Source organism: Macrobrachium rosenbergii, chromosome 4 (genome assembly GCF_040412425.1).
Source record: "Macrobrachium rosenbergii isolate ZJJX-2024 chromosome 4, ASM4041242v1, whole genome shotgun sequence".
NCBI lineage: Eukaryota > Metazoa > Arthropoda > Malacostraca > Decapoda > Palaemonidae > Macrobrachium > Macrobrachium rosenbergii.
Window position 1 is genome coordinate 81942678 of NC_089744.1, and position 23339 is coordinate 81966016.

The 23339-nt window shown below is 40.8% G+C and overlaps 1 protein-coding gene across 1 annotated transcript in view; it reads right to left on the reverse strand.

The window, feature by feature from the left end:
* Positions 1-6915: 6915 nt before the first annotated feature.
* Positions 6916-23339, reverse strand: part of LOC136838136 (UDP-glucuronosyltransferase 1A8-like) — a 57902-nt gene continuing 41478 nt past the window's right edge. Inside the window, exons 4-8 of the mRNA XM_067102990.1 lie at positions 20815-21015; positions 20109-20273; positions 19194-19367; positions 18485-18698; positions 6916-7112 (exon numbers count right to left, since the gene is read on the reverse strand). Of these exons, the coding sequence (XP_066959091.1) occupies positions 6916-7112; positions 18485-18698; positions 19194-19367; positions 20109-20273; positions 20815-21015 (951 nt within the window). The remainder of the gene's footprint in view (positions 7113-18484; positions 18699-19193; positions 19368-20108; positions 20274-20814; positions 21016-23339) is intronic.

The window sequence follows — 23339 nt, forward strand, 5'->3', positions numbered from 1 at the left end:
AGGTATTGGTAGTTTATCTAATATGTTATTTTGTTGCCATTGTTAGTGAATATGTATAAAGCATTCAAGATAATTTGCATTTTTCCTACACAAACCCACAGATGATCATTTTCAGTTTTCCTAGGCAAACAAACCCAGTTTTTCCATGGATATACTTTGTGCAAGCTGGACTGGTCATTGATGCTTGGAAATGAGCTTCAGCAATTTTGTGGGATGAATTCTCTCATGACCATAACTAGAGTTGACCTCCTACCTTGAAATGTTAGTTTCCTGGTCATATAGATATGCTTGGGAAAGATGACTCCTGTAACATGTCTATCCTGGCATATGTAATGCTCTGGTAGACAGGGCCTCAAGCCAGAATGTGGTCTGTTATTACTATACCTCAATCTATGATAAGGGACTATGGAGTCACATCTGACTAAATAAAGTTACAGATATGAATCTTTGTTAAATAACTGATCTGCATTTGGCCTGACCAGCAAGAACATGGCAGTGTTAATAGAAGGAACAGCAGATATAGGTATCACACAGCTTGTGGCCATGAAGGAGCTACCTTGATCATACTTACACCAGGAGTGACCAACATGTGGTTGATTGTCAGGCAGATCAGGCAAAATGGTGGGAAGATGTGTGTGTGAAGGTAATACCAAGGTAAGCAGAATACAGTACTGGGAGTTTCCTGTTTAGCTGCTCTTGTTAAAAGGTTGATTGTAAGTCCCCCAAACCTTAAACAGTCTCTCTACTACATGCAGGTGCAGGGACCACTCCATCTCCATTACCTACCAGCAGTGACTGAACTGGTCAGTTAGTACACTCTGGTTGCCTGAGGTGTACGTATTTGGTCAACAGAGATGTGCTGTCCACTCATGCACCTACCTCACCAACACAAAGGGGTTGGGTGACTACCACTATGGATGTGAATTTCAAAAACAGTGACAGCTCTCCCAAGTCCACATCCCTGAGATGAATAGTCCAAGACATGCAGAATATCAGGGAACTGATGATGTCAAACCATCATCGCTTACAGCACCACTCAAGTGAACAAGTGGAGTTGCCTTGCAGTAAGTTTTTCCAGAGACAATAGGTAACCTAGGAGGATTTGCCAAAACCAAACAGGTTGCTCTCAAAGGGACAGAAACTGTGCTGTGGCCTCCCTGAGTTGGCTGAGACCAGCATCTGAAAAACAGACCATCACCAATGCTACATCAATCAAAACCAAGATACTTGTCCGCTGTTTGGGGTGAGTTTCGATTTTTTTTATTTTATAACAATCCCCAGTTCATGAAAAATGAAAGAAGCTGATCTTGATACTGTAGTAAATGCACCTTTTAAGTCTCCTGGACCAGCAACAATTTGACACCAGTGAGAACATTCTTGTGAGTAATCGTATAGCAGCCTTTGAACTGGTAGACTGTCCCATTGCAGACATGGTTGAGACACTTCCAAGAGTCTAGTTAGATGGGTATCTTAAAATACACATCATTCAGATCTAACAAAAATGTTATTTTCATGATAAAATTAAGTTTCACATATACTTACCATGAAAATAAAATTAAGTTTCACATATACTTACCAAGTAATCACATAGCTATAGTTTTAACTCGAGCGGCATCATTTCGATAGTTTAGTGTAGGTGACAAGCTCCACCCACCAATGGGAGTACTGGAAACGACTTAGCAGAAAACCTCATTCTGTTTGTGCCCTTATGTCCATGAGAGGGGAGGAGGAAGAGCTCCAGTCCGTAATTACTTGGGAAGTACAGTATATACGACTCAATTTTATCATAAAAATAACATTTTCATATAAGTAACTTACCAAGTAATTACATAGCTGAATCTCACATTGACAGGAGGTGGGATGCATGGACATATTCTACTCCAAAACATTAAGCCACGGTAATGACTCCGAAATAGAAAACATGCTGGAACTGAAGACAATGCTTGCCATTTCCTTATTTGATAAGAGAGCTACTGCGAGTAAATACTGCCTCTGGTTGGTGCCCATCTTAACCTGTAGTGGGGTGGCGGTACTGCAAGGGGCACCTCTACTTAGGCCTGGCTTGGAAGCAAATGAAGCCTTTTGAGAGACAATACATCATTAGGAAGATTTTACCTCAAAATAGATCAAGTTTACCAGCATAAATGTTATTTTACAAACTGCTAAATAGCAACAAATATTTCATGAAAAAAATAAAGTTATGGAGAACTAAAATCCAATAAACTGCAACTTCTGTTTATAACTGTACTGAAATCAGTGTGGTGGCACTCAACTCAAACCCTGCTCATGGCAACATAACCTTGCCTATGAGTTACAGATGGGATTTAGGAGGCCCAAAAGTCTACCTGCTGAGTGATCAGCTGCCACTGCCTGGTCCCCCTGGTCTTAGCATGAGTGATGATGTGGCTTGAGGGTAATTTTTTTTTTACTTTAAAACTTCTCAATACTGGAGTTTTTTTTTCTTTGTTCATAAGTCATATCAACATATTTACTACACAGACCACACTGAAGTCTATTGTAATTTACTGTTGCCAGGATATTTACAAATGAATATTGTTAACCATTTGGAAGTTTGAAAGTTTTTTGTTTGTGTTTCAACATTCATGGGAGCGGTGCTCCCAAGCAGCCTTTTTTTTTTTTTTTTGTCCCAGTGCATTGTAGGTAAGGATGGCTAGCATATTTGGGACAGTTTTTATTTCTCCCTGGAAATGGGGGTAAGTGGACAATGGTGGAACCTGATTTGATCTTTGGCTCTAAGTTTCACCAGTTATGTGGGATTTTGGAATTCACGCCCTGGCTGAAAAAACTGGTTTCAGTTCTTAGCCATGGTTCCTTCCGTGCCATGGCTCCTACAATTACTTAGACCGATTATAATTTTTTTCAATAACAAATTAGTAGTTTAAACATACTGGAACCCCATTTCTACACCATTATGGGAGACCACAGTGGGAAACTGGGGTTCTGAGTAGGGGAAAATACCAGAGTGAAAATACTTTGCCATGGTATTTCCGTAAGTTCTGATTCTGATTAATTGTAAGGTTTATTTAATGTTTTGTAGTGACACCATGCACTAAGAAATTAAGGACCTGGTGATCTAACTTGTGTTATCTGGGGGGGGCAAGGGGAGGGTGAAGTCCCTCAACGACGTAAAGACTCAGTGCCCAAGGTTAGGTTAGGTTGCAAGCTTATTATTCTTTTCAATGTAAGGTGTCCTAGGTTGGGTTATGTGGGGGTCTATAAGGGCAAAGCCTGCTGCTAAGCTAGGACTGGTGAAATACATTCTTGTAATTTATTTATTTTGTGTTTTCCCTAACTGCACTGTGGGATTTAAGGGGGCATCCAGTACCTCTAAAACTACTAATCTGCTACCCAAATGAGCTTCAGCTGTGTTCAGAGCACACATCAGAATGTACAGAAATCATATGGTTTAAACTACAAATTTCGCAGCTCATGAGATTACATGTAAATTTTTGCCTCTGCCTCTCATGAGTAATCTTTAAAGCTTGGTCCTAACTCTGCAACAACAACATGACCAGATATGTATAAAACACACAACAACATTTGGAAATAAATACATTACATGTAGGCCTATTTGCCTAAGAATTAAAGTACTGCAGGATTACCATTATCTGCCTCATTAAAGTACTACAGTAAGTTACCATTATCTGCCTCATTTTTATGGTAAGCATGCAATGATTGTGTCCTTCAAACTTTCCCCCAAAATAACAAAAGGTTAACCAAGTACTGTACCTTAGCCCTTGAGTCTATAACAAATGCCTGACAACTCGAGTGTGGGGTTAGAACACAGGGTATGCCAGGAAATAATTTTTAGGCCTAGGCCTATGTCCTACCTGATTAAGTGATTATGACAATGGATTGGAATACACTCACTACAAGTCAATAAAAAATAAACTTTAATGTTAATCATCTTTTACCAAACTTGATGCCTGCAAGCAATAACCTGGATGTGACTGCAAGGATGACAAATAAAGGCACGTCACACTTGTACAAGTCTGTTTCACAGAAGGAACGTCAGGAACAATTGTCCTTTAACGGCGCCATCAATTTCATGTCATTTTTCACTTCAAAAATTAAACTACAATAAACTATTTCATTATGAACCTAATACCGACTAATACAAACAATCAGACATGGATGCATGATTTTAAGAATCTAGGAAATCACATACCTTCTCACAAAAACCACCTGGTAATTTCCACGCCAAATAACTCACAATCAATTAGTCACTCACACAAATATTAATGTAATAATTCATTTGGTTATTTTCAAACAGAAGTGCTAATACTTTGTCCACGGCTTTATTTCTTAATCTGATTGTTCCTGCTTGTCAAAATTTACTGGGTGGGGGAATGGGAGCACACTCTCCCTTGACCAACCCCTGCTTTATTGTAAAAGTCGGTACTTCTTCCAGATGGAAAGGACAAACAATTACTAATCCAATAGCACATTTTCATTATTAAATTAAATAATGTCTCATATTAATCACATTTAATTTACTTTCTTATGTTGCATTTATGCAGTTACGTTATCCTATGATGGCTATGCAGCACATTAGAATGTATTCTATAAATTGAATACTCACCAAGGTTGGCACATGAATATTCTTTTCCACGTGCTGTTACTTTGCATATGTAATGAGAACTATTTCTCCAGCTAGGAATAACTCTAATTAACGCTGGGTCACTATAGTTCTCCAGCTAGGAATAACTCTAATTAACGCTGGGTCACTTTCTTCCCTCAAAACCCTTGTAATCCTTTAGGTTAACTTAACGCATTACACACTTGACAGGTTTTGGAACAGCAAACACGAGTAAATTCACTCAAACGAAATACAGAGAAATTTATGATTTTATCTCTTCATATAAAAAGTTGACGTTTGAATGATTATGTTGTAACTATGAATATTATAGGAGAAAATAGTCGAACCTAAGACGATTACGTTTCGTTAGTGAGTTTTTACTTTCAACTTTGTTTTTCTACTACAACACAACCAATAGACCAGACCACAAGGGACAGAAAAGACTGCCAGCAAGAAGGAAAATACGTCTAAAGCAAAATACTGAGAGAAAGAGAGGTGTCCCCCAGGCATTCTTAGATGTGTGAGTCGACCATATCTGTGGACTCTCTCTAACCACCTCGCGCCTCTCTCAGCTCCAGATTCTCCTTCCTCTTGCCATAGCGAAGAGAAACGCTCTGCAGTTTCTCGGTATCTGTGGGAAGAAATGATTAAAGCCTTCATTCACTGGCTTCCACAGAAAACATCCTGAAACCCAATAGCAATTATAATAAAGCTGCTGTGGTGCTAACGCCCAAAGTTCCCGCTGCTCTATTGCTAAAACTACTACTTTTTACGATAACTTCTAATTTTAATCCTAGTCTCCGCAAAGGCTTGGGAACTATAAAAAAATAAGTTTCTAGTTATATTGTACTTTCAGGACCCCATCTTGTACCTATTAAAAAAAAGAACTAAAAATTAATACACGTAAATGTTACACAAAGTAACTACCTACAATCGTTACTCTTCATTCATCTAAGCATCTACTGTATATACTTGTTCTGAAGGAAATACAGAAGCACTTTCTTGGACACTTACCATTTCAACGAGGAACAATTTCTCTTTTGTACTACAACTACTGCCCATATTAACAATGAAATGTTCAACTTACAAAATTCAGTCCGTACTTACAGGCTGAACTTAAAGACAAGGAGTTAGTCTTACTTTAAGCCGTTATAAATATGTGAACAGTACAATCGTAAAAATATTGTCCAAAGCATTCTACTCCTACCCACCCTCAGCCCTCCTTACCAAACCTTTCCTTTTTAGATATTCTTTTAATGATTCCCCTCTAGTATAAAACAGTTATACTTGTGAAAAGAATAGGAAAATTCTCTATGAGGTGATATCTAAGAATCAATCTAACACAGTCTTAAGGATCAAGGCTGGGCATTTGGCCAAAAGGTCAGCCATAGTTGATTTTGATGATTCTGAGCTCCTAAATTCTCTTATTTTATGACCTGTAATATCAGTTTGATTTGCTTTGGCATCTTAGATCTGGATAGCACTCAAAGTGGGTTGGAGCAATCAAATGCTCTAACAAATTTGTTTTACTTTTGAAAAACTTGACACCACCAAAAGATACTTAGATGTCGTTTCATAGTTCGTCTCATGGGGGTTACTCAAAATCAATCCAACCATGTAAAGTTTAATGCTGCCCAAGTGGAACAAGTGGAAGGGTTTATCTATACAACTTCATAAGAATACTGAAGAGAAAGCATTGAAGGAAGATTTCATTCTGTCGTGATTAAAAGTTAAGCAAAAATTATTTGCAATGCAGCTTTAAATATAATCATATCAACGTTATCAGACAGAAAATCTTCAAAAGCCATTACAAACAACTTAATGATTGATATAATTGAAAACTTTCTCTCTCTCTCTCATTTTCTTTCACATTATATAATGAAGTTTTCTGTTATTTTGGTTTTCTGAAAAGAAAACTACTGAGCCAGCTTTGTCTGTCTGTCCGCACTTCTTCTCTTCGCACTTTTCCTGTCCGCCCTCATATCTTAAAAACTACTGAGGCTACAGGGCTGCAAATTAGTATGTTGATCATCCACCCTCCAATCATCAAACATACCAAATTGCAGCCCCTCTAGCCTCAGTAATTTTTATTTTATTTAAGGTTAAAGTATGCCATGTTCGTGCATCTGGCACAGCTATAGGTGCTAACAACACAGACCACCACCGGCCCGTGGCTGAAAGTTTCATGTGCCACGGCTGAGAGTTTCATGGACTGTGACTGAGAGTATCATACAGCATTATATGCTGTACATTTTTTACTTGTTTTTGTCGTGGACAAAAGACAATCACTTACGGTGTCGTTTCCAGAAAAGCTGTTATAGCTTCACGCCAAGTCTCCCCGAATTGGAGGCTTTATCCAAGACAACGCCAAGACCACGATCCTTAATTCTTCGGGCATTGTCGCCCTGATCAGCGAAAACAGGCATGGCCACCAATGGGACGCCGTGGAAGACTGCTTCGTTCACCCCATTTTGACCACAGTGCGTCACGAAGAGCCGAGTTTTTGGGTGGCCTGCAACATTTGTGAAGTGTTTGTTAATAAAGGATTTTCAGTGCTGGTAAAAATTATGTAATGATTGGCTATAAAACTCGTGTCTTGTTCAAAGCTGAGCGAGCAAGATTCATGTTTTAAATTGTTTTTGAGTAATGCGATAATTTAATGAAAAAGGTCTAAGTTAAAACAAGACCAGTTCAAATGCAGTTGCCATGTTTTCTTTCGAGAAGTTAAGAGGGCATTGTGGCTATTAGAATTACATATGTATCTGGCAAAAAGTGACCAGTAGACTCTACATACAGTATATATTTCCCAGCCTAAAAAGCAATAAAAACGATTGCCCACTTGGCTACGACAGAGGATGGGTCTATTCCAGCTTCTAATAAATATATCTGAAAACGACAGGTATATGTATGTATGAGAGGTGGCCAGATTTTATCCTCTCGCGGTCAGGTCGGCAACGTGATCTCTTAGGTTAAGGCGGACATCGGGTTCGTGGTCCCGCCGCGACCGGCAATCACAGTCTTCAATTTCTTGTGTCTGGATGTACGGCTTGTAGTTACAAGCACATCCTAAAAGTGAAGAATCTGGAGAAGCCAAGATACATTGTGGCTATTAGAATTACATATGTGTCTGGTAAAGTGACCTGTAGATTCTACACATATATTTCAGCCTAAAAGCAATAAAACGATTGCCCATCATACGATGTAGGAGGATGGGTCTATTCCAGCCTAATAAATATATCTGAAAATCCACAGGTATATGTATGTACAAGAGGTAATAGACTTTTATTCCTTCTCGTGGTCAGGCCGGCAACGTGACCTCCTTGTGGTTAAGGCGACGCAGGTTCGTCCCACGACCGCAATCACAGTCTTCACTTTCTGCGCCTGGATGTACGGCTTCGTAGTTACAAGCACATCCAAAAAAGCGCGAAGAATTCGAGAAGTTAAGAGGTCATTGTGGCTATTAGAATTACACATGTGTCTGGTAAAAGTGACCAGTAGATTCTACATATACATATACTGTATATATATATATATATAAGGGATTTTGACAAAGGAAAAATCTATTTCTGAGGAAGGTCCCGTGTCACCCGGTGAAATTCCATTACAGCACGAATTTCCAGGTATAACCTTGCTAGATATACCAGAGAAAAAGAGCTTTCAGGAAAGCTGGGGTTACTACCCCCAGTCGAGCGTCTTCTAGGAAGGCGTCGGTATAAGAAGGGGTGAGTGAATTACCACTACCACGGAAACCTACTCGAAAGATCTCTCCCTATCAAAATCCCCGGAACAGAGCGGTGAGCCGTTACAGCCCCCACACCAAACACCCGCCAGGACGGCGACACCAGCGCCACCTACCTCATTCCATGCTAGCACTAACCCCAGACTTGGCATGTGCAAGAGGGGGGGGAGAGTACTAGGTGATTCAGGGAGGGAAACACCGGGTGACACGGGACCTTCCTCAGAAATAGATTTTTCCTTTGTCAAAATCCCTTTTCTGAGTCCAGTCCCGTGTCAGCCGGTGAAATCGTGATAGAGAATCATGCCAAGGCTGCAACTACCAGGAAAAAGAAATGGGGGGTAATCTGAAGAAAAGGCAAAAGTTTACCAAAATAATTTTAATTGCCAATCTCTTCCGTAGCAAGAATATTAAGACTAAGGCATACTAAATCTAAGGCACATTAAAAACTTAATACTATAAAACGGGAGGTCCTCGCACGACGGAGAAGAAGCCCTAAAACCTTAAAATTACTTAAAGCAAGGTGAAACATGAAAAGCACAAAATAACTGCAAATATAACCTTAATACTATACATGAATCCAGGCTAAACACGAAGAGACAAAATCAATGAGCAACATATACATATATCTGGGGTAATGGAGCCAAATAAAAACTGTCCAGTACCCCATAAGAAAAACAATCATGGCATGTCAGATTACACTTCTTTCATCAACAGGTACAAGAAACATCAATATGAGGAGCCAGGCAGTGAGGTATAATCAATCAGGAGAATAAGCAGAAAAAGTAAATGAGGCAGGGCGGGCGGGGAAAGGAAAGGACAAGGATATGATTAATTAAGGTGGGGAGATGACACTTCCTACAGCTATGTAGAAAAATTTCAGGCTTCGGAAGATTTTAAATAGTGGCGTTTAAACACTAGAGGTGATTTCCAACCCAGAATTTAGATAATTCGGAAAGTCCATATTATGAAAGTAATTAATGGAAGTAGCAACTGCTCAATATCATGAACCTGGGGAACTGGAATCTGCTGGCTTGTTTAATGAAATATAGAATTTGTTGTCTATAGCATTTAGTGAAAGAGTACCACCTTTCTCCCCGATAAAAAGAGGACCTGACTTTACTCTGTGGAGTTCTTAAAAGGTAAGATTTAAGTGTATAAACTGGACATAAAGACTGGTCTGGAGGAAGGGGCACCACTTCCAAGGAGACCACCTGTCCTGTGGGTCTCGTTCTTAGCTTAAAAATCTAGGGTCAGGGGAAAGGAGGACCTCTCCAGACGGGAGGAAGTTCACATAATTATCACCTCTAGTGAGAGCCGACAGCTCTGAGATTCTAGCACCTGAAGCCAAGCTAATCAAAAATAAAGTCTTCCTTAACAGATCCTGATAAGAGCAATGAAAGTTATCCATCTCTGATGCTAACTTGAGGACGTCATTGAGAAACCAAGTAACAGACTGTGGGCGTTGGATACTGGTCTCAGACTTCCAGCCGCATGCTCTGGGATAGATGAAAGTAGGAATCTGTATAATGATTTAAAGTCGTAAAGAAATACTTTCTTTAATGCTGACTTGATTGTGGTAATAGTGGCTTGGAGGAAGGCCTTTCTCAAACAATGATCTAAAGAAGGAAACTCCGAATTGTTGTCATGATTTTGGCTTCAGATGCTTTAGGAAGGAGGCTAATTTTTTGACTGCTGAGTCATACTGTCTAATAGTAGAATCTCTTTTATCTGATTCTAAAAACAGAGTGTTGACAGGGTCAATGTTCGCTCCCTTTTGGGCCAAGTGAATTTTATAAAGTCCATAAAACTAGGCATTCTTGAATTCTTGAGGAAGCTGACACAGTCTTGGTTTGTACTGTCTGAGTTTGTGAATGGTTAGGAACTCGAAGACTCCGTAATCCCAGTTCCTGAAGAAGAGGAACCACTCTGCCGCCAATAGGGGGCTACTAGGCTAATTGACCTTGAATGTCCTTGGAGTTTGTGTAAACTTTCAGCAGTAATTTATTGGGGGGAAAAAGATAAATCTTCTCCAATTGTTCCAATCTACTGTCATTATGGGTCGCGCTAACGCCTGAGGGTCCAGGTTAGCCACATAACAGGAGTTTTTGAAGCTGCTCTCCGCTACAATAACATGATCCACTTGAGGCCCGAACCCGGCGGTAACCATTTGAAAGACTCCATCAGCCCAGGGACCACTCCGCCCAACGGAGTAGTCCTGACAGGGAACCGCCACCACGCCCGTACTCGCCAGGTGGGTGGTTGACAGGTGCCACGTGCTTGTTCGCCATACAGGGAGAAGATAGTAACTATTACTTGAAGTTTATCGCCTGATTTGGAGCCGCCTCGTTGATGCAATGAACTACCACTGCGCTGTCCAATACCAACCTGATATGAATCAGTTGGGGGCGGGGATTTTCTTCAGAGTTAGAGACCGCCATAGCTTCCAGGGTATTTATATGAACTGCTGAAACATTGTGGACCACGTTCCTGTACTTTTGTTTTGGTGAATATCCTCCCAGCCGCTTTGTGGAAGCCGCCTGTGTGAACTAATAGTGCCGGAGGGGGAAATTGAAGCTAACCGGTTGACAGGCCTTTGACCGAGGTCCAAGGTCGCAATCTTGTCTTTAAGATTTGAGGAATGGAGGACCTTTGTCTTGAGCTGACATTGGCTCGACTACCACACTCTGTTTATGTCTTTAATTTCGCTTTAATAGCAGGTTTGTCACTGAGGCAAACTGAAGAGATCCTGCGTGACCCTTCTGGGACCGGCGGATGCTGATGGATTTTTGAGAATTTCCAGGAGAGATGCACCCTTCTCTTGGGAGGCGGAAGGGACAGCGCAGAGATGACAGATCCTACCGGAGAACGGCAACTACTGAAACCGGGACTCCGAGTCAGACGACTTTCTGTTCAGTTGAAAACCTAGCGACCCAGAACGATGACTATGGACGTAGCTTTCTGACACCGAACTGTTGGTGCCCAAATTATCCAATCGCCCAAATATGCTGCTAGGGATATCCTTGAGACCGAAAGCAGCAGGTCAACGCGGTCTCACGCTTTGTGAATATCCTGGGCGCAATGTTCGTAGACCGAAGGGCATGACCGAAGGAGTAGGCTTGATTCCTCAGTCTGAAAACCGAGGAACTGAGAGAAGTTCCGCGCAACCGACGTGATAATAAGCGCCTGAAAGATCGATAGAGGTGGTGACGGCTCCACGCGAAGTAGAGTCCGTGATTTCTGAGCTACCGTAGTTACGCTAAATTTGTCGCATTTTATGTAGAGATTTAGACGCGATAGATCCAGGATCACTCTTTGCCGATCGGAGTCTTTTTGGGAACAGTGAATAACCTGCCTTGAAACTTCTTCTTTAGGTGCCTTACTTTCTTATTGCTCGTTTGTTGAGCAATTCTGTCACGTGTAACTCTTAGGATTGATGGGTGGTTGGTAAAACTGGTTAGAGGAGGAGGGCTTTTGATCCAGCTCCATCCTAGTCCTTGACACAATGCTGTGTGCCCAAGGGCTGAAGGTCCATTGGTCCCTGAACCAAAACAGGCGCACGCCTACCTGTGTTCTCTCTCTCATGGGAGGGAGCGGTTTATTCCCCTACCACGTCCAGGTCTTCCCTTGGGTGGTGTTGGGCTTCCCTCTATGAGGGTTATTCTTCCTCCTTGCAACCCTATTAAGGCCGAAAGGAACTCACGGCCTCATATGTGGGGTTGCACGGTGAGGCCACAGGAGGGTGCAGCTGGTTGGACCAGCACATACTGTTGGGGGTGAGCCTTGAAGTAGAAGGCGCTTACTGCCGAGACCGGGACGGCTTGACTAATGCTTCGATGGTGGGGCCTCTTATGCCTCCTGAAGCGCGCATCTCTCGACATTGGGGGCCGGCCGATTCTGGGGTCTACGCCATAGGCCGAAATGCCCCAGCGAACGTAAGATCGCTGGGCCCGTAGCTCGGCCATAACATTCGCGGACCTCTTCAGGGAAGAGGTTAGTCCCCAGATCGAGCTTTTCACGCAGCTTGTTAGGCTCGCGGGCGGATAGTCGATCGGCAAAGATGATCCTTACATTCCAGTCTGGCCATGATAACTAAATGCTTTCAGGCTGAAGTCGCCAGCAAGGATTTAGCCAAAACTGAAAAAGGTCGTCCGAGCAGGAGACGGCAGTAGCTTCAGAAGGCATACGGAGTTCAAGGACCGGGCTAACTTAACCCGAGCATCAAACTCCGCTTTCAAAAGAGTTTCCAGCAGCTTGGGGAGCTGCTCACTGAATTGTGTGGAAGCGCAGAAGGGGTCCAGCTTCCCGACTGTGAAAGTGGACGGGCCCAACCAGAACTCACATTCTCTAATACTAGGAAGTAGGGTCTGTCTCCCAGCTGTGGTAACGGGATTACCATCGGCTAACGCCGGCCGTAGCCAGAGCGAATTTCTCGGTTCAAGCAAGGGTTAGAAGGTTCCCAGGTAAACATAGTAAAGTTGCCCTTGAAAGGGAGTCAACTTTATTGTCTGCCTGCCACCTGTCACAGTGCGCAGAAGAGCCGACTGAGCTAGTCCTTAGACTATGACAGTCTCCCAGGAACCTTGTTCGACCGAATCCAAGTCTGCGAAGCCTCACGGCCTGGGTAAGGGCAGGAGATCGGGGGAAGAACCCACTCCTCCAACCGCCTCGTGCCAAGACCATCAAGGCGTCAGCTTGCCATCATGTTGATGGCCCGAGTGCAACGCCAAGGGTTACCGACATCGAACGCGGAGGTCCGGCAGGTCGGGGATAACATACTGTGGTTCGGGTTGGGGGTGGTGAGGCCATTCCTCGCCAGTATGTTATCATGACTGCCAACTTCTCGGAGATTTTGTGCTAAATCTCGAACTAGGTCTCTAGAAATCGCTTATAGAGCTGGGATTACAAAGGCCTCTGCGTCGAAGCAGGTTGGCGAGGAGGGCTTGCCTTTGCAGCCCTCTTACTCGCGCTTTGCTGGAGGAATCCAGACTTGCTCCCCGGGAGGCCACAGGTCCTGGAAACCTTAGCCTCGACGGGGAAGGGCGATGCCTTCTGGAAGTCGAGGATCAGCCCTTCGCTCTCCATGCTCAACTCAACTTCTGGGGATGGTGACGGAGCCTATCACCCAAGGAGGAAGACTTCACAAACCCATAAAAGAAGAAATTGATGAAGCAGGGAGTCAAATAAAGGGGGCCTGCCCCAACAACCTCTCACTTTACCTCACCACTTCCTACACACCTGGTCCTGCTCTAGAGTCTATTGGTTCCAGGTTAAGATCCATGGCGGCTACATCCTCCGAGACCACAGCGAGAGGATATCCGCTTGGGGTGGCTGGTCTCATCCCGAGACGGCTGGATGATAGGGTGGCAAGGTTCTCAGGCACTGGCGCCGCCACCCGTGCGCCGGGTAGAGCAAGTCCTCAATCAGCGCCGAGGACGAGGGCTTCCCCGACGGAACGCTCCGCCAAACCCAGCCACTCAGGCCCGGGAGGGATTCTAAGCAGACTTCGGAAGCTTCACCGCCTGTAAGAAACCAACAATTAGCTAAGAACGAAAACCATTCCGGGAACCTCATAAACAATATACAATATACGATATGAGGAGCATAAAGCAGGAGTAATGTAAAGACTGTCACTTACCGACTCATCCTGGACAGTTGTGCAGAGAGCGAAGCAAACCTCACAACCATCAGGGTGCCAGACAACCAGGTCATCCAGTCGGACCGCACAACCAGCGTGGGTCCGGCAAACTACGTGACCGTAAGGTTGTTGGAGGGAGGCGGGTGTCCTGCTCTCAAGCAGTTGGAATAGTCTGTAAGTAGAGATGAACCTCCCACCCTAAGCAAACTAAAGCTGATGCAGGCTGAAATCAACTGCAACTGAATATCCGCGGAGAAGAACTCCCTTATCATAAACTGGGCCAATAAGCTTCTAAATTACATAGAGTGGAAGGCAAGGATTTCAGACTCGGAGTACCGGGGGAATGAAGAAAGAGAGACCAGGAACTAACGGCAAGGGGCTGCAGTAAATAACGGGCGGAGCCCCGGCATAGGACCGACTCACGATATAATATATACAATGAATTAAGGAGAGTACCCTGCAGAGATAACAGACTTATCTAAAAAAACAATAACAAAAATAATAACAGTAACAAGTGATGGTAAGAACACAAGAGGACTTGAAGGATCCGCCTCCTCTATAAAATGAAAACCTTCCAGCCCCCATCGCCGGAGAAACAAGACGGGTAAAATGCTCGTATGTTCGTGAACATAGGCCGAAGCAATATTTGCCATCAGATCAACGAAACCTGACGGGGAGACGAGTGACTGAACACGTTCGGAGTAAAGGTGTGTCTACCACAGAAAACCGTAGTCTAAGAATCTGAATTCATGTTTATTATTTATTTGAATTTCCCAAGACGGTGCACACCAACAAGAATCGCTGAGTCTAAACAGGTGTCCCACTGAGAGATAGACAGACAGTCCTTTCGGGTGAAATTACCCGGGAAAAATCTTTTCCATCGCGTCTACGCAAGGTGAAGACTATATCATAAGCGGGGCAGTGAAATGAAATTGTACTGGAGAAGTGCAATGCATTGGAAATCAGAGGAAGAGAGAGAGAGAGAGAGAGAGAGAGAGAGAGACGTACATGCATACACAACTGGATAATAATAAATAATACACACACAATAATAAAAATTGTAATGAAGCTGATGGTGAGGTAATATACCGAATTATTGTTACATACTGAAAACCTGAGAGAGAGAGAGAGAGAGAGAGAGAGAGAGAGAGAGAGAGAGAGAGAGAGAGAGAGAGAGAGAAATAAAAAAGCCTTATTTCTCTGTCAAGATATTTTACAATACTTTACCACATTCATTTTACATTAACTTACACTACGCGTCAATCTTACATTTATTTTTCTGAATATAGATTGCAATCTTCAATGATTTTCTCGTTATTCAAAGTTCTTTCATTTTTGTGTTGTTTTATCTCTATGAGTCGTTAATAGTATAGTATATATTTGATGAATTTCTCTCGGGCACAAGGCTTGTTGGGCATTGTCGCCTGAATCAGCCTGCCCAAGTTGTAGTCGTCATGCCCGTAAAACAACTGAGACTGATTTGGATGGAAATCTATCAATAAACCTTAGGTCTGACAATTCCAACCTCCATATTTGTTCCTCTCCAACAAAAGATGTTTTGTTTGTGGAGCCTGTGAGTGGGCATTTGAGCCCTAGGCTAGGCCTGTCCTTACTGTTTGTTTAAGCTCTGTGATGCTATTTCACGCAGTCACATACATACATACACACCTACTACATACACGCGACCGCATTCTCCTCCGTCACAAATGCTGATGATTTCTATCTTATTCACTCAGAAGGATAATTCGAATGAAATGTTGTCTATTGGGTCATTGCTGAGTCGGAAGTTGGGGAAAACTCGCTGGTATGCAAGCAGTTAGCTTGCCCAGGTAATTCCTTGGGTGCAGTTGCTCTCAGGTTCCGACTTCTTTTAGACTTGTAAGGCCCAGTGGGTAACGCCCTTGCTTTCCACCTGAGAGACCTGGGTTAGATCCGGCGTGAGTCAGAAATTTATTTCTGTTCCACACGATTGTGTGCTGATGATTTCTATCTTATTCACTCCAGAAGGATAATTCGAATGAAATGTTGTCTATTATTGGTCATTGCTGAGTCGGGGAAGTTGGGGAAAACTTCAGCTGAGTATGCAAGCAGTTAGCTTGCCCAAGGTAATTCCTTGGGTGCAGTTGCTCTCAGGTTCGACTTCTTTTAGACTTGTATGGCCCAGTGGGTAACGCCCTGCTTTCCACCTGAGAGACCTGGGTTCGATCGTGAGTCAGAAATTTATATATATATATATATATATATATATATATATATATATATATATATATATATGTATGTATATATAAAACCTGAAATGTCCAACATTAGAAATCATTCATTAATTTGTACAAACCCAATAAACTATAAAAACTTTGAAATAATGCAGTGACCATGACACAGAAGGAACACCTTAATATTTTAGAATCCTTGGTTATCAAGAAAATTGTTCCAACACTCAATAATCATTTAACTTCAACCCCCTAATACATAGCCTAGTACCCCTCCCCTATTCTTGTTTACTTCCTAACCTTGTTTACTCTTATTAAACTTTCACCCTCTGGACTTTACTACTGAAGGTAATCTATTTCTTGTTTTGTCATTGTCATTTTTCAGTCTTTGAAGCATTTTAATATTGTAAGCTCAGTTGTAAGTTTTAATTAGTGTTTTTGTATCTTTTTAGCCAGAAAAGAGGGGATATGGGTGATCCCAAAGCAAGCTATTAATAAGTGTGTCAATGATGAGCTGACTGTTCAATGATATGAGTTTGACTCCCATGAAATTCTTATATATATATATATATATATATATATATATATATATATATATATATATATATATATATATATATACAGGCAGTCCCAGTTTCACATCCTACTATTCGAGATTGTTTGATTGGTTTACGATGCATGTTCGGCCTCCCATGAAGAAATATGGCCCCAAAACGGCAGAATAATCATAATTTGAAGGTTTTTATAAAACTCAATAATAATGCAGTTTACATCGTTTTCAATACCCAGAGCATTAAAAAGTAAGGTTTTCTTATGATTTTTGACGATTTTCGACGATTTTCCGGCTTACGACGATTTTCCGGTTCTGATATATATATATATATATATATATATATATATATATATATATATATATATATATATATATATATATATACATAAACAGTATATACATATATATATATATATATATATATATATATATATATATATATATATATATATATATATATATATAATAATCATGAAGCTACAAATGTCGCTTAATATCAAATTCACACTACCTCGGGAATATCTCCGATGGAGAATTGTCACCAAAGGGGAATTTATATAAGTGATAAATGAATTGGTATCGTCAGGACACGAACCTTTGACATGAAACCTATTCAGCGACTCCAGTAGACGCTACCCACTGAGCTATCAAGAGAGGTATAAGTCTTTGCCGAGTCTGCTGTACTGTTTTACCCGTTGTGGTGGGAAATTGTACTTAGCCCGGCAATGACCCACCTCTGCCATGACAGTTCATTGGTGCGTTTGGAACAAGCAGCTCTTATTATGAAATTTTTATCACCCGTGATTTATATACAATCATGAAGCTACAAATGTCGCAATATCAAATTCACGCTACCTCAGGAATATCTCCGATGGAGAATTGTCGCGAAGGAATTTATATAAGTACAATTTCCCCACTCATGACAGGTAAAAACAGTACAGCAGACTCGGCAAAGACTTATACCTCTCTTGATAGCTAAGTGGGTAGCGCCTACTGGAGTCGCTGAATAGGTTTCGTGTCAAGGTTACGTGTCCCGACGATACCAATTCATTTATCACTTATATAAATTCCCCTTGGCGACAATTCTCCATCGGAGATATTCCCGAGGTAGCGTGAATTTGGTATTAAGTGACATTTGTAGCTTCATGATTGTATATAAATCACAGTGTGATAAAAAATTTCATATATATATATATGTGTATATATATATATGTGTGTGTGTGTGTGTGTGTGTGTGTGTGTGTGTAAACACAATCACAGGAAAGTGGAATAGAGTTGTAAATCCTGACTGTTGTCAGTTTTATTGATAAGCGATCTTCAGAGGGAAGCACAGTATTGTGATTTGAAAAAATTGACCTTTCACTAATAAGGATAGGAGGCCACCTAAGATCACCTGTCAGGTGTGATTTCTTGGTTCCCAACCGTCGGAATGTTTGTATGTACTGTCTTGCTAGCCTATACACTGTGAATTTCTACCACTTTGTATCACTTCTCTGAAAATAGCTTAACAATAAAGCTGACACCAGTCAGAACTTTCAACCTTTGTTCACTTTCCTGTCGTTATTAGATATATAAATCATGTGTCAGTTATTATAATTTTATGCATGTATTTATATATATATATATATATATATATATATATATATATATATATATATATATATATATATATATATATATATATATATATATTATATATATATATATATATATATATATATTGCTGAATATCTTAGGAAACACTTACCTAAAAGGTCATGTTGTGGAAACCAGTCAAGAACCATTACATTCCGCGGGATGTGAGACAGACGAGCTGGGTTGAATCTCATGACTACCCTGTGAGGCAGCCGTTCAAAGGCCTGGATGAAGGAATCCATGATCTGCTTGGGAACGGTGCTGCATTCGTATCCACTGTAGCCCAAGGAGAATATGACTACACCAGCACTGCCGGAATTACTTACCTACAAGAAGGAAAAAACAAAGTACCTGTAGGTTTCTCTTTACACTTACAATATATGACGAAATTTCTTCAAGTTTATACACAGTAGCGTCACTATGGGGGGGGCACCCCACTGGACCCCCCCGTTGAAATTCCCTTTGTAGCTAAACTTTAACACTTACAGCATTTGATACATTTGCATATAGTAAGAGATGAAAATTAATTGAAAACTGAGCTCTGTAACTTCAAATAAAGGTTGACTAATTACTAATACTATTACTTTCATTCATTCACATGGATACATACCTTCGAGAATAGTATATTTTACTAATTATAGAACTGGTACATTAGTTTTGTGCAATTTTCTTTGAGTGCCCCCCAAAAAATATCTTAGCCCCACCTAGGCCCTCCTACTGATGGAATGCCAACTACGCCACTGTTTATACACCATTTACTCATAAACAAATAAAAGGAGTGCCTAACATTTACATAAATATTGTACTGACACATCACCTACCCACTCTTCAAGGTAGCTTGGTAAAGGAGATGGAGGACCACACTGGATGCATCCGATGTACTGGACATGTGGAGGCATAAGCTTTGGATAATCAATCAACCAGTGAGAGTGGACCAAAATGACTTCAACTTCCCCAAGAAGGTTGTAGCTCTCGGGGCAGGCAGGAAGGAATTTCTGCAATGGAAATTTGATTTAGTGTTAGTCACAGCCTTATCAAATGATAATGAGAATATGAAATAATTTTGTAGCTCAGGCCACTTCCTCTTAAAAAAAAATTGTTTAAATGTTGGATTGTGAATCATGAAACTGTATTTTGGCACAATAAGTCAGTCAGCTTCTGGGGAGCAAATATTTGGATCCAGAAACATTTGCAGGCAAAGGTTGTCAGAAAAAAATACATGCCTGCTACTACCTACAGTAGCAAATGCTATCAGCCAGCAGAATTAATTGGGAGGACTTTGTTGCAGATTCTGAGACTTATCAGTTGGAATAACGAAAGCCATTCTCACAATTGTCTACAAAAGAATCTATGTTACAGTACCAGTCTGCAACTCCTCGGTTAAGGAATTGCATACTGATACTGTACCAGAGATTCTTTTGTAGATAATTCAGTGGTGAAGGGCAACCTCTCTTATAAAGTATCTCGGTTAAGATACTTTATAAGAGGGATGCAATTAGTGGTAACCCTGAGGGGCTAATACGCTATGCCTAAAGTAGTCAACCGTTGAGATACTACAGGCTACCACAGAATTATAAATAACAAGAAGAGGGAGGGAAGGGGAGGCAATCGACTCCATAGCTGAAGAAAAAAAGCTAATTAAGGAACGTCAAACTTATTGGGAGCGCTGTCACAATGATGATAAACGTCAATATGTACATTAAATTGTTTACTAAAAATAAAAATAATGTCCTTACTTTGATGTGAGAATCTATGAGACTGAAATGGTAAGACATCATGGCTGACTCTGCTAACATGACTAAGGTGTTCCATACTCGTTCAGTAAAGGTCATCGTTGCCCCAACTTCGCTCAAAAAGTTGGGCACTAAGGCAGGTGACTGGAATACTCCTGCGGCGCGAGACTGAAAGAAAAAAAAATCTTGATAAGTAATCTACTGCCCTGCATTTCACAGTGAACCTTCTGAGTTTGCTTAAATGTTCTGAAAACTTATTTACTGGTACTGGATATATCATATTTATGTAGCTGAATAGGTTCTGCTAATAAAATTTGACGCAGAAACAGTGGTTTTAAAAAAACAGGGGTTGCTTCTAGAGCATCCACAAAGAACAAACACAAAATTCTTCACTTTCTTCCAACAGTGACTATAGCACATGCCTAAAACCACTATGTTTAAGTACCGGTAATTAACTGCATAGAGATTAACGATGAGTGAGAAAGTGAAACCATTTCCTGGTGGCTGGACAGAACCCTCAAAAGACCTATTTGTTAATTTGCTAAATAAGAAATATCACTAAGATCAACAAGTTTGCATTACAGATCTTACTATGAATCAGTTAATATAAAAAAATAAGTATATACACTGCTGGGTCACTGGTGCCAAGCCAGTGCCAAATGCAAATAAAACAAAAGAGCAACAACAAGCTGTAAGACTAAGAACTCACTTCTCCCCCCTGGAACGAGAACCCCCAGAATCCAACGACGGGCAGCCCCAGGTGGTACGCCAGGGCCAGGGAGCATTCGTTGGCGATGATGTCCACGAGGGCGAGGGTGAAATTCGATAATCGAAGACGCCGCGCAAGATCTACGTCCCCCAGGAGCGTCTCGCAGTGGGCGTCCATTAATCCGAAGACGTCCATCGGGACCTGGAATTTTAGAGTACATCATGTTTTCGTATAGTTCCTGTATTTGGTGCAATTGTGTCCCAAGTTTATTAAATAACGAATATTGTTATTCGTTCGAGAATGGCTTAGTTCACGTGTTTATGATTTGTTTGCCGTCAGGTTTCGTGTGTTTTTTCATGTTTTTTTTTTTTTTTTTTTACTGTCTTCGAACTGACACTTTCATTATATTCATATTATCATCTTGATCTGTTATCTTTTTAAAGCAATGCCATCTTCTGTTCTCTACCATCTCCGGAAGAAAAAAAAACAATAATATATGTTCAAGGACAGAATTTCGAGAGCATTAAAATAATGCAATTCTTGAACAAAGCATACATACATTCGTACATGCATACATTAATGTATTTATTCTCGTCCATATAAACAGACACAAGGGCACAACAGCATATCCAGATTTCATGTTTTTAGGGGTGGTCATTTTTTTCTTTTATTCAAATGCAAAAAGATCGATTTTTATGCCTGTTTTCGAGAAACCCTTCGAGGTATAGCGTATAACATGCCTCAGACGCATGAGTTTATTTGGCAGTTGTATTAAAAAGTAGCAGTTTTGAAGTTTTGAGGGGGACTGTGAATCCTGAAATGAGGTAAGTTTTACAAATTTAATTTAATCAATCAATCAATAAGTCACTCAGTGGCTCTTAGGACAATATGAAATGGCGTTACGACAAAGGAATGTATCTCTTGACGATTTCAGTAAAGAAACCCCGGGACCCACTAGGTGGGCCCTGGGAAACCCACACAGAAAGAATAAAAAAAAAGTTAGTTTTTAAATATCAAATAATGGAGAACGTGCTGATACAAAGTGTATCATTATTATTACTAATTAAGCAGCTATACAAATGACAATAAAAAGTATTGAATTGAATACGCTCAACTTTCACAGGATTATCCGGGAGGCAAATTTCTGAGATGTATATGCTAATATTGCACCAGCCCCGGTTGTTTTGCCATGCCCCTAGGTTAGGTTAAGTTAGATAGAACTGCTATAATAATTTGGGTGTGGTAAACATGATGAAATTATTTAAAAAAAAATTCTATGGTTAGTTTTTACGATATGGCGTCCCGCTTTTTTCAGGGAAAGGTCTCGTACTCTGTTACATCTCGGGGAATATCCTGCAAGGAGAGTCAATCTTACAAGGAGACAGAAATCAAAAATTATTTAGCAAATCATAACTTCTTAAAAGTCTAGAAAATGATTAGATGAGAAAAAGAATTCGGAGATTCTGACACGCAATTTCTTGTAGGGACCTGAGGCCCCAATTCCTTCGTTGATGCCATATATTAGTCTCAGCTACGAAAGTATTGTAAAACCTTTTGAATTGTTGGGTAAATCTAATAATAAACAAGTAAAAAATGCGCCGAAGTTTCTCCAGCGAAGTCGAGTTTCCTGTACAGCCGCTACAGCGTTTAATCAAGGCCACCGAAAACAGATCTATCTTTCGGTGGTCTCGGTATGATGCTGTATGAACTGCAGCCCATGAAACTTTAACCACGGACCTGTGGTGGCCTACCCTATATGTTTGCCAGAAGCACGATTATGGGTAACTTTAACCTTGAATAAAATAAAAACTGCTGAGACTAGAGGGCTGCAATCTGGTATGTTTGATGATTGGAGAGTGGAGGATCAACACACCAATTTGCAGGCCCCTAGCCTCAGTAGTTTTTAAGATCTGGGGGCGGACAGAAAAAAGTGCGGACGGACAGACAAAGCCGGCACAATAGTTTCCTTTTACAGAAAACTAGAAACTAATTTTCTTGCCGACCTCAGTAGCGTTGATATTCCGCGTCTTTCTTCGTCTACGTTACTAATGGAGGCTTACGCCAACGCTGGCGTAAATTTGTTCGGGTTTTGCGTCCTTCGGAATGCTAGTTAGTCTCAAGAAGAAAAAGAGAGAGAGAGAGAGAGAGAGAGAGAGAGAGAGAGAGAGAGAGAGAGAATTTAAAAAGTATCAACGTAACCGAAATATGTCGTTAATAATAATAATAATAATAATAATAATAATAATAATAATAAATCTGCAGAATTCTCTATGAGCAAAAAAATAATAATAATAAAACATCTGCAAAATTCTCTATGAACAATAAAAACAATTTCAAAATGCACAAGAATATTCCGAATTAATCTGTGGTCTGTATTCAATATAGGTTGGCCGTTGAAGGAAAAGAAGATTACAAGCTTTAGAATAATCCGCTGGAAGCAGAACCGACAGAAAAAAAAAAAATAAATAAAATAAAATAAAATAAAAAAGAAAAAAAAGAAAAAATCGTTCTGAACATTTTTAGAA